Below are 11,838 nucleotides of genomic sequence, written 5' to 3' on the forward strand. Positions count from 1 at the left end.
TACTTATCTTCATGGCATACTATGGGCATAATATGGACTTAAGCAGATTTAATTTTTCTCAATGTCTGAAAAATTTAGGGAAGAGATCCAGTAAGTCTTTTCACTCGTTTAAAAACATACACTGGGCCGAAACCGGTTTGGCTCAGTGGATAGAGCGTCGGCCTGCGGACTCAAGGGTCCCAGGTTCGATTCCGGTCAAGGGCATGTACCTTGGTTGCGGGCACATCCCCAGTAGGGGGTGTGCAAGAGGCAGCTGATCGATGTCTCTCTCTCATCGATGTTTCTAACTCTCTATCCCTCTCTCTTCCTCTCTGTAAAAAATCAATAAAATATATATTTAAAAAAAAAAAAAACATACACTGGCACCTACTAGAGAAGCAGGTAGGTGCATACACAGTCTTAGAAGACCGCACGGGAGTCAGCCCAGGGCCAGGCAGAGGCCCCGCCCCCGTGAGGGCGGGGCCCCGAGCCAGCAGGACGCCACTCCCGCCGCCTTCCCCGCGCGCAGAGGGCGCAGCCTGCACGGCACACGGCCGGGACCCGTGGGGTCGCCGCGCGGGCCCCAGCCATGGCTGAAAGCGGCCGGACGCCGCAGGCCCGGGCGCTCCTGCAGCAGTGCCTGCACGCCCGGCTGCAAGTGCGCCCCGCCGAGGGGGACTCCGCGGCCCAGTGGGTGGAGGTAAAGTGAGCCCAGATGCTCCCGTTATCCCCGCGCGCTGTCTCGGCGCCTGGTCCGTCCCCTCTCCCCCACGTCTTCCTCCTCGGGGCTGGCCACGTGGCCCCGGCACCTGCTGCGGGGCGGCTCGGAACTTCCGGCCGGTCTGCCCGAGCCGGCCCTCTGCCGCCGGCCTGGCTCCGCCCCTCGCCTCAGCCCTGCGCCTTCTCCCTCCGCCTGACGCCCTTACGCCTCCGGAGGAGGAGCAGGTCCCCTGCTTAGGCCCGCGGGTATTTGAACTTCCACTCACCTGTTTGTCCCAGACCTCCTGCTTTAAAAGTGCCTTGTCAAGCCCTTGGCATTGCTGTGCTGAGATGGTCCGAGCTTTTTTGTTAAATTTGTTGCAAATATGAAAGGTCCGTTTTGACTTGGTTTTCCCTTTATGTTGACAGCAGCTGGGTCAGCATAGAAGTGAGATTTTTCCAAGAAAGTTATTTTGGGAGTAAGATGAAATGAGAGAAATGTTAGTTTATAGTGAAGACTTTTAGAGGTACTCAGAAACTTTAATATAGGAGCATCTCATTTCCTGCTGAATTGGTCCCAGATCTAGCATTCCTTAACACAATCAAAGTCATTATTTTAAATACTGCCCATAAACTATGATATGTGGCTGATAATTCTTAAATCAGAATCTGTTACCCTCTGCCAAGTTGGAAATACTTATGAGCATAAACATTCCTATATTTTCCCCTCCCTTTTTCTTTCTCAAATACTCATGTTTCTTACTCCTTGTTTTTGTTATGGCCTTTTCTGAGATCTTGATTTCTCTTCCATATATTGAAATTTTATTCTCTTTACTAGAGGCCCAGTACACAAAATTCGTGCACAGGTAGGGTCCCTAGGCCTGGCTGGTGATCAGGGCCAATATGTGGGGCAACCAGTGGGGTGATGGGGGGGGGGGGACCTGCACCTGTCTTGGCTGGCATGGCACCACCCTCTCGTTGGCCCTACCCCTTCCCCCGCTGCTGCGGCTGGTCAGGACCTGTGGGCTGGGGGCAGCTCCTGCATTGAGCGTCTGACCCCTGGTGGTCAGTGCGCATCATAGCGACCGGTCATTCTGCTGGCCAGTCGATTTGCATATTAGGGTTTTATATATATAGATGGATATTTGCCATCTTATCCAGAGAATTGCCTATTTTTATAGTTGCCTCATGGGACAGTAAATCCCAAACTGTTAATCCTTTAGATTTCTGGCCATGCTTCTTTATCTTTTTATATTCTTCATGCCACATCTCCTTATGCAAAATCACAAATATTTTAGCAGCCTTCCAAACTATCAGTTTGCACTTATTAACTTTAAATCTATTTTAAACCTTTCTTTTTCACTCCTACACATGGTTAAATTAGTATAAAGAGATAGTGAAAAAGTAAATTCTCTTCTCTTTCTCAAGCATCCTCTCCCTATTCTATTATCAAATGTTCTAATTTTTAAAAAACTTGTTTTAATTGTCAAAAGATTTGAAGGTTATTTTGCATTTTTAGTTTCATTTATTTTGAGCTTTGCTGTCACAAACTAATATTTTCCTTCTTAGGAGGTGAACTTGTTTTAAGCTACAGTGAGAAATATCTGTACTTTTCTATATATTTGATATGTTTATACTGAAAGAAGCTACAAGGCAAGTGATTCTGACTTGAACAGGGGAATTTGTAGGTCACAATTTAAGATCTATTATTGGACTAAACTAAAAGAAAATACCCTTATGAGGAGGTAGTGTGGGACGTGGCAAGAACAGGTGTCTGTTTCTGCAAATATTTAGACATTTAATTCTGATATTGCAAGTGTGCAAACATGATGATATGCTTGAGATTTTGGCTCATGTTTTTTTGTTTTTTTTTAATTGATTTTTTACAGAGAGGAAGGGAGAGGGATAGAGAGCTAGAAACATTGATGAGAGAGAATCATCAACCAGCTGCCTCCTGCACACCCCCTACCAGGGATGTGCCCGCAGCCAATGTACATGCCCTTGACCGGAATCGAACCTGGGACCTTTCAGTCCGCAGACCGATGCTATCCATTGAGCCAAACCGGTTTAGGCTTGGCTCATGTTAAAACAACCCCAGGGGGAGGCCTGAGACAATGGTGCAGATGACTGTCATTCAGCTCCTTGTTGTGAGTATACATTGGAGGCCCTGGCTTGTTCCAGAGCACAACTGTGCCTTTAAAAAATGACTGTACTTCTTTTGCAGATAAATCAGGTGTGAGATCAGAACTGCATTTATATTTACATAGAAGACAATTTAGATAATACATAGATCCCATAAGGTAAAGTTGAACTTAAATGCAATCAACGGATCAATTCAGTTCCTACTGTATTCAAAACAGTCTGTGAAGTGCTTTGGGAGTTAAATGTAAAATAAATTGTGTTCCATCCCTTAAATTTATTCTTACATCCTCATTTTATAAATACTTATATAGCTTCTATTATGAACCGGGCACTGTTTTAAGCACCTAACAAATATTAACTTATTTAATCTTCATAATAGCTCTTGGATAAAACAGGGTTAATCTACAGAATAAAAAATTTAATGATTTACTCAGCAGCAAAATCAAATTCATTCATCAAGTGTATCTTTCCCGTATAGTCCCTATTCTACAAGAGCTAATAAAGAAATTTCCAAGCCCTAATCAGTTTGGCTCAGTGGATAGAGCGTCGGCCTGCGGACTCAAGGGTCCCAGGTTCGATTCCAGTCAAGGGCATGTACCTTGGTTGCAGGCACATACCCAGTGGGGAGTGTGCAGGAGGCAGCTGATTGATGTTTCTCTCTCATTGATGTTTCTAACTCTCTATCTCTCTCCCTTCCTCTCTGTAAAAAATCAATAAATTATATTTAAAAATAAAAATTAAAAATAAAGAAATATCCAAGTCATTATATAAAACAAATAGCTTATATTCCTTGTAACAACCTCATAATGTAGAACTTAGTATCATAAATGCAATTTCCAAAGCCTAATAACAATGTTTGTTTAACCCTTTGCACTTGCTTGCTTTTTTCTCGATTCCTTTATTCTACTCGGGATTTAATTTTTTAAATACCCCAGATTTTACAAAGCGCGGCAGTAGAATAAAAAACTGGAGTTTCTTTTCATACAAACTTATTTATTTGGATTTTTTTATATTTCAAATTATTGATACATTCAAAGAGTATAAAAAGAGCTGCTACCGATGCTAACCGTGTCGAGTCACACTCGACATCCGAGTGCAAAAGGTTAAAGCATTATCAGTAACAAGAAATGGTTGGAAGGTTTCTTGGAGTTTATTGAAATAAAATCAGACCCTTATTTTTATGATCTGCAGGTAATTTCATGATCTATTCAGGAGGAATAGAGTGATGATGTCATCAGCTATATGAGCTATAATGCAGATTCATTTGGTGTTGAATAAATGGGGCCCTGCAAACTAAATGTGTCTACGTCTGTCAGTCTTACCTAGGGGGAGGAAACTGATTCAGTCTAAAGATTTTGATGAGAAGTACATGTTTGAAGGTAAAACTTGTGTTCTTCACTCTGTTGGCTGTATTTTAAACTTAATTTTCTGAAAGAAATGATAATTGAGGAGATTGAATGTTGGAAAGGTTTTGTTTTCTCCACATATTTAAGAAATCAATATTGTAAAAACTTACTTCTCTTTTGCCTTTAAACTTCACATCTGTAACAGTTGTGAAATTTTATCCACTTCTTTATCTCTACATAGAAGTTTCTTTCTAATCTGCGTTTACTGTGGTGATTTCTCGTAGATTCAGAGAGGATTAGTGATCTACGTGTGCTTTTTCAAGGGAGCTGATAAAGAACTTCTTCCAAAAATGGGTACGTTTGATGTTGTTTCTTTTTTGAGTGAGAATGTGTAGCAATAGATAGATAAGTTATCAAACGGGGCAAAAGGCACAATCTTAAATTTACTGGCAAGTTGTAAATGACTTAATTCTGTACTGTTGTTGACTTTAGCTGTTTGCCTATTCCAAAGTTTAAAGTTAAGAAGTGTGATGGAATTCTTTTAAAACATCTGCAGCATTTCAGATGGCTTATAGAATGGTGTACACACACACACACAAACACCACTCTGAGATTCAGCCAGGGATACAGAAACTTGTTGGAAACAGGGTGGCCACATATAGGGAGAAACAGATGCTGCATTTCTTAATATAGTTTTTTATCTCCCAGAGTCCCTATCAGGAGCATGTAGGTGACATGGGATGCATAAGACGTGGCCCCTTCAAATCTGGACAGCTCAGGTTGGCATCATGATTATGGGAGAATTTACGTATCTTCCGGCGTATGAGACGACTTTTTAACCCAGGAAAAGCTTCTCAAAAGCCGGGGTTTTATACGCCGGAAAATACGGTACCTGTATCCCTGTATCTCCCCCCCCCCCCCCCCCCCCCCCCCAAGCTGCTGCTGTCCCAGTGCTGGAGCTGAGAGTGAGTACCATATTTTCCGGCGTATAAAACCCCGGCTTTTGAGAAGATTTTCCTGGGTTAAAAAGTCGTCTTATACGCAGGAAAATATGGTATATTAACCCTTTATGCATTTATTTGTAGAAAATGTGTATAAATATAAGGTTCTCTGATTCTTGAACTGAGTTCAATGTCGTTACAGCCACATCCTCCAGGGGCAGGGAAAGCAGAGGCAATGTTTAAGCATCTCTGAACAATAATTGACCTGCCTGCAGCCTTCCAGTGTACTGGATGGTCCATAGCACTGCTCATTCTTTGTGATATTTACATACATACAGTCTCAAGACTGTATTTGATGTAATAATTATGCCCCCCAAAACCCTAAAATAATGGCGCTATCCCTAAATTGGGGACAGGTTATATTCTCTTGGTGAATGAAGGACAGTACCCATTAGTTCGATTAATAAGACATAAATCACGCAAATGGGTAGTTGAAGCATGCAGAAGCTAACCTAAAAGAGCTTCAGGTGGTGGAACTCCAGGGAAAATAGCTCATTGAAGAACAGCTTAAACTAACAGCTAAAACCCCTAGAGGGAATCTTATACTGAGACATCGAACATGTTTGACAATTTGTCCAAGGATTAAAACTAGACTTAAGGGACCTACAATAGGTGGGAATGGAAAGCCAGTAACTGGTAATGGTTTAAAATTTGAATCTGGAGAATAATAGGGAGCATAGAGAACATGAAATGAGGGCTCCTGTTACAAAGTGTTATTTACCAGGACCTAATGCTTGGGAATTGCACATTCTGTCCATTTTCCTGAGTTAATATTTTGCCTTGAATTAAATCTTTATTAATCATAAAATAGTATAGTAGAAATCTCCAAGAACAGGAAGAGAATTTTTGTCATTGTGATATAAGATTAATGTCCTAACGTTTTATATATATATATATATTAATATATTTTATTGATTTTTTACAGAGAGCAAGGGAGAGGGATAGAGAGTTAGAAACATCAATGAGAGAGAAACATCGATCAGCTGCCTCCTGCACACTCCCTACTGAGTATGTGCCCGCAACCAAGGTACATGCCCTTGACCGGAATCGAACCTGGGACCCTTGAGTCCACAGGCCGACGCTCTATCCACTGAGCCAAACCAGTTAGGGCTGTTTTTACATGTTTTTTAATGGATCTTAAGTTATAAGATGAAATGAACCAACAACATCCAAGCTGCATTTTGTTTTATAGTAGTCAAATCCTGTATGCTTCCAAAAATATCTTCCTGAGTTCACTTTGAATACATGTATAAATTGTGGTGAATTACAAACACTGAGGAGGTTCGCCTTAAGTCTTTTAATGAATAGTTTAACACAAAGCTTGATATATCATGATTCTCAATAAAGAACTATGACTGTAAGAATCACATTCTACTGGTGTCAGTTATAAGCAAAATAAGTCCATCTATTATGGATAGCATTAGCTTGTATTTCCCTCTATTCCAGGAGGCAAAAGAAGCCCGTATGATGGGATTCTCTTAAACCCCACCTCATACTTATTACATGGATTCAGATCTTTCCAATCAAATCATGTGCCCTTGGGAACATAACCAGTTATATCCAGAAAGTCTGAAATAGCATGGCTAACAGATGTGCCAAATCTTCCTCAATTCATCTTCAATATAATTGGCCTGAGATCCAGGGACCTGTCAAAACTGAACTTTCTGTATACATTATTAGAGATACTTGATTGATAACCTGTCTTGGGATCGTTGAGTTTCCAACATGCCATTAATTCATTACCTCATTTTAATTCTACTTACTGACAGTTTGTATTTATATTATATTTATTTCTGCATACTCATATTTGTATACCAATAGTATTAAATGAATTCTCAGTTATAGCCTATAGAGGTAAGTGTGTAGAAGTACAATAAATTGTACTTACCTCAAAAAAAAATTGTACTAACCTTTCTGGCCTTGTATTCCAAAATTACCTCCCTACTTTGTTACTAGCCTGAGGCCTGGATAGCTAGGTGGTGCGTTCCACTGGAATGAAGTGCTCTGGAGAGTTACAGTTTCCTTAGAAGCAGTCAGTCAGGACTGCTGGCTATGCAGCAAAGTCCTATTTGTAATGGAGAATAGTAGTGATAGTTTAAAATAGATGTAAGTTAAGTGAAAATTGATAGTGCTTGCCCTGGCCAGGTGCACAGTTGGTTGGAGCATCATCCCATGCACCAAAAGGTTGCAGGTTCGATTGCTGGTCAGGGCACATACCTAGGTTGTGGGTTCCATCCCCTGTTGGGGTGTGTATGGGAGGCAACCAGTCATTGTTTCTCTCTCACATCCATGTTTCTCTCTCTCCCTCTCTTCCTTCTCTCTCTCTGAAATCAATTTTAAAAAACACACATATCCTCCAGTGAGGATTTAAAAAAAAAAAAAAGAAAGAAAATTGATAGGAATTCATTTGGATGGTCACCTTGGCAGGTTTTTACCAGGTTAATTTCCTGATTTGTCAAGTGGGTCAATCATACTGAATCCTTACTAATATTTACTACAGACCCATGATAATTGAAAACATTGACTAGCCCACCAGAAATCATACTTTTTCAAGCCTAATTATTGGAGTATGAGTTTTACATAGTTTATTTTACCATTTGTCCTCTCAAAACTATTGTTTATAAGCAGAAGCTATTTATACTTTACTAGAGGCCCTGTGCACAAATTCCTGCACTGGTGGGGTCCCTCGGCCTGGCCAGCAATCGGGGCCATGGGGAGGGGGGCAGCCAGGGGGAGGGACCATGGGAGGTTGGCCTGGCAGCCCCCACCCCCCCCAAATGGGGCTTGGGGGGAGGGATTGTGGGAGGTTGGCTGGCTGGCTGGGGGAGGGGCCGTGGGAGGTTGGCTGTGGGAGCGCACTGACCACCAGGGGGCAGCTCCTGCATTGAGCATCTTCCCCCTGGTGGTCAGTGCATGTCATAGCGACTGGTCGACCAGTCATTCCGGTCATTTGGTCATAATGGTCACTTAGGCTTTTTATATATATATAGATAGAGATAGGAAGATCCTAAGGCTATGTATATTAGGCATTTCTTTTGTTTATTGTTTTGAAAATGGCTAATGTTGAGATGTAACAATTTTGTTAGTTTAGAATTTTTGGTACACATCAATATTTATGGTGATTTTGATACTTCTTATTAGCTATGAGTATTAAATTCGTAAGTGCTGTAAAAATAATCTTGTATGTAAATAAAGATATGCCAGTAACTCTAAACTTTTTGATTTATTTTTCAGTTGTAACAATGAATTTCTGATGAATCTTGCTTTTACCTTTACTCTTCTCCCATTGGTTATATTTGTAAAATGGTTAGTCCATATTAATAGGGCCTTTGAGATTATGAAATAATTGTAAATCAGCTGATTTATAATGGAATTGAGACTGGTACCTTTGTTTCAGCTTAGAACTCTAGGCAACTAAGTTTAAAATAATAAATGCACTAAGTTTTTTATTTAATGCTAGAGGCCTGGTGCACGAATTCATGCACCAGTGGGGTCCCTCAGCCTGGCCTGCGGGATCGTGCTGAAACCAGCTCTCCGACATCCCCCAAGGGGTCGCGGATTGCGAGAGGGCACAGGCCAGGCCGAGGGACCCCACCGGTGCATGGTTGGGGCCAGGGAGGGACGTGGGAGGTTGGACAGCTGGGGAGGGACCGCGGGAGGGCTCCAGGGCATGTCTGGCCCTTCTCGCTCAGTCCCAATTGGCCATACCCCAGCAGCAAGCAAACCTGCCCGTCGGAGTGTCTGCCCCCTGGTGGTCAGTGCATGTCATAGTGAGCAGTTGAGAGGCCTTAGCACATTATTAGCATATTACACTTTGATTGGTTGAATGGACGACCAGACACTTAGCATATTAGGCTTTTATTATATAGGATTCTTAAAAAAATTTTTTTTTTAATTTATTGATTGATTTTAGAGAGAGAAAGAGAGGAGAGAGAAACATTGATTTGTTGATCCACTTATTTATGCATTCATTGGTTGATTCTTATATGTGCCCTGACCAGGGATTGAACCTGCAACATTGGCATATCGGAACAACACTCTAAACAACTGAGTTACCTGGCCAGGGTTAATATCTATAATAATAAAAGCATAGTATGCTAATTAGACCAGATGTCCTTCCGAGGGAAGCCCGGGCCCCGGGTGCCAGAGGGAAATCAGTACGGAAGGCCTACTCTTGCACAAATTTCGTGCATTGGTCCTCTAGCAGAATTTGGTGCTTTATAAAGAAGGATTTATCACGGTATTTTTCTAATGCTATTTGCTTATGAAATGTAAAAAGGAACAAGAAGGCAAAGTCTTCTTATGTATTCCCTTGGGGTAACAATGTAGGGTGTTCTTAAAAAAAAAAGTATACACACTTTATTAGCTGACAACTCACTTAATTTTCACTTTTTTTCAGATTTAAGTGATTTGAAATAATGCATGCAGCTAGACTAAGCTTTGAACAAAGAAAATTTATCCTAAAACTTCACTATACTTTTTTTTATGGGGATACATAAAAGATAAAGTTTATAGTACAAAACCCGGCAACAGTTGACGAATTTAGGGCACACAAACATTGAACAAAATGATTCTTGATGTTTTCAATTCCATTGCTTCGAGTTATCAGCAGTGCCTGGACCAGAAAGGTCATCAGTTTGAAAACAGGCATTGACCAAAAATAAAAGTATTCATCTTTGTAGATTCTTTTAAATTTTAAAAATAAACTGTATGTAAATAAACTGACTTTATAATCATTCCACGTGTGTTACACATTTTTTGGGACACCCTTTACTTTGAGGTTTCAGTATACAGTTATTTTAGTTCTTTCCGGATGAACTTATTGTTAGGAGATCTTAACTGCCAACTCACATTTAAAGCATTATGCCATTTTCTGCATGAAATTTGCCTTGTTTTTCATTCTTTGATCTTTTAGCTTAGTGAAGCAGTTTTTATAATCTACTAGTAAATAGAGTTTGGGTAAAAAGGATGAACTGAAAAACTGGGTTTTAAATAATGAGATTTGCTGACTAGAGAATTGTTGGTTTTCTTTTTTTTCTTTTCTCCATTTGTTTTTCACTTCTAAACGTTTTTCCTTTCTTCCCCACCCAGTTAATACTCTGTTAAATGTGAAATTAAGTGAAACCGAAAATGGCAAGCTCGTCTCTATATTGGATCTACCTGGCAACGTTCTTATCATTCCTCAAGCCACCCTTGGGGGGAAAGTGAAAGGAAGAAGCATGCAGTATCACTCTAACTCTGGGAAAGAAGAAGGGTTAGAACTCTATTCCCAATTTGTGATTCTCTGTGAAAAAGAATTGGCTGCGAACAGCAGGTGTGCCGAAGCTGGGGTTGTGGTGGAACATGGCACTTATGGGAACAGGCAGGTGTTAAAGCTGGATACCAATGGACCATTCACACACCTGATTGAGTTTTGAGAAATTAAAAGTTTCTACAGTCGTTTTGTGGTATGAGGTGATCTGGACTATAATTAGATTCCCCTTTCCCACCTTCTTCTTGAATATGATAATCTGAAGCATTTTTAGACAAGAAAATCCTGGCTCCCATCCATAACTCTGCAACTTGCTAATTGAATGAACTTGCCAATCACTTGTACTCTGGATCTCAGTCACCTTTCATTCTGTTTTCCCCTACACTTCGACTTGAAACTTTGAGAAATGCTTTCTATTCACTTTATGGTCATTGTGGAAATGTTCTTAGCTGTTATGTGTTTTGCAAATGAAGAATTTTGTGCAATCAAGAAAAATATATTTCTTATACCCTCAAATTTATGTAGTATGTAATAAAAATAACTATTAAAATTAGTTAAAATCCAGCACAAACCAATTATAATCTTGTCAGTTTTGTTTTACTATTCGGTTTTCTATATTTTTGAATGAAAGAATATGCAATTTACTATTCCTTTTAATACCTATGAAAATGTAATATAGAAATATTATTTTCCAAGGGTTACCAAGTGTTTTTAAATTATTTTAAGAATCTTTATTTGATATAGGAACAAGATATGGGGAATTAAAAGTTGTTTTTATTTACTATATCAATGGGTTACTGTTCTCTTTCTCCGTTTTTTCCAGTACAATGTATGTCTCATTTTTTCTCTTTCATTTTAAAAAAGTGTATGCTTCATGAAAGTATTGTTAGTTTATAATTTTTAAGGAAGTTCTTATTGAATTAGATAGCTACAAAAGGAAGACAAAGGGAAGCTTTCTACTGGAATTTTTGGAAAACAAGTTCACTTGTTCATTTCTGTATTATTTAAGTCAGTGGTCGGCAAACTCATTAGTCAACAGAGCCAAATATCAACAGTACAACGACTGAAATTTCTTTTGAGAGCCAAATTTTTTAAACTTAAACTTCTTCTAACGCCACTTCTTCAAAATAGACTCGCCCAGGCCGTGGTATTTTGTGGAAGAGCCACACTCAAGGGGCCAAAGGGCTGCATGTGGCTCGCGAGCCGCAGTTTGCCGACCACTGATCTAAATGATTTGAATCCCGTGTAATTTTTTCTATTTGTGAATGTTTCTGTTCTCCCTCCTCCACCTCCACCCCCAGCAAAATTTGTATTTTGAAGTTCCCCAATATGATGGTATTAGGAGACGGGGCCCTTTGGGAGTAATTAGGGTTAATGAGGTCATGAGAGTGGGAGCCTTCATGAGGGATTAGCACCCTCA

The 11,838-nt window shown here is 40.2% G+C and overlaps 1 protein-coding gene across 1 annotated transcript; it reads left to right on the forward strand.

Moving 5' to 3' along the window:
* The first annotated feature begins 506 nt into the window (after nucleotides 1–506).
* On the forward strand, nucleotides 507–11,021 carry DTD2 (D-aminoacyl-tRNA deacylase 2). Its single transcript, XM_079769917.1, has 3 exons — nucleotides 507–679; nucleotides 4,451–4,520; nucleotides 10,259–11,021. Exons 1-3 carry the CDS (start codon nucleotides 569–571, stop codon nucleotides 10,582–10,584), a joined length of 507 nt encoding a protein of 168 aa, XP_079626043.1. The 5' UTR covers nucleotides 507–568; the 3' UTR covers nucleotides 10,585–11,021.
* Nucleotides 11,022–11,838: the final 817 nt, after the last annotated feature.

The sequence above is a fragment of the Cnephaeus nilssonii genome, assembly GCF_951640355.1.
Source record: "Cnephaeus nilssonii genome assembly, chromosome: 4".
NCBI lineage: Eukaryota > Metazoa > Chordata > Mammalia > Chiroptera > Vespertilionidae > Cnephaeus > Cnephaeus nilssonii.

Coding starts and splice junctions, on each gene's coding strand:
- DTD2 (XM_079769917.1), top strand. CDS start 569: ATGGCTGAAAGCGGCCGGACGCCGCAGGCCCGGGCGCTCCTGCAGCAG. Junction 680..4,450: donor CCGCGGCCCAGTGGGTGGAG/GTAAAGTGAGCC, acceptor GATTTCTCGTAG/ATTCAGAGAGGATTAGTGAT. Junction 4,521..10,258: donor AGAACTTCTTCCAAAAATGG/GTACGTTTGATG, acceptor TTCCCCACCCAG/TTAATACTCTGTTAAATGTG.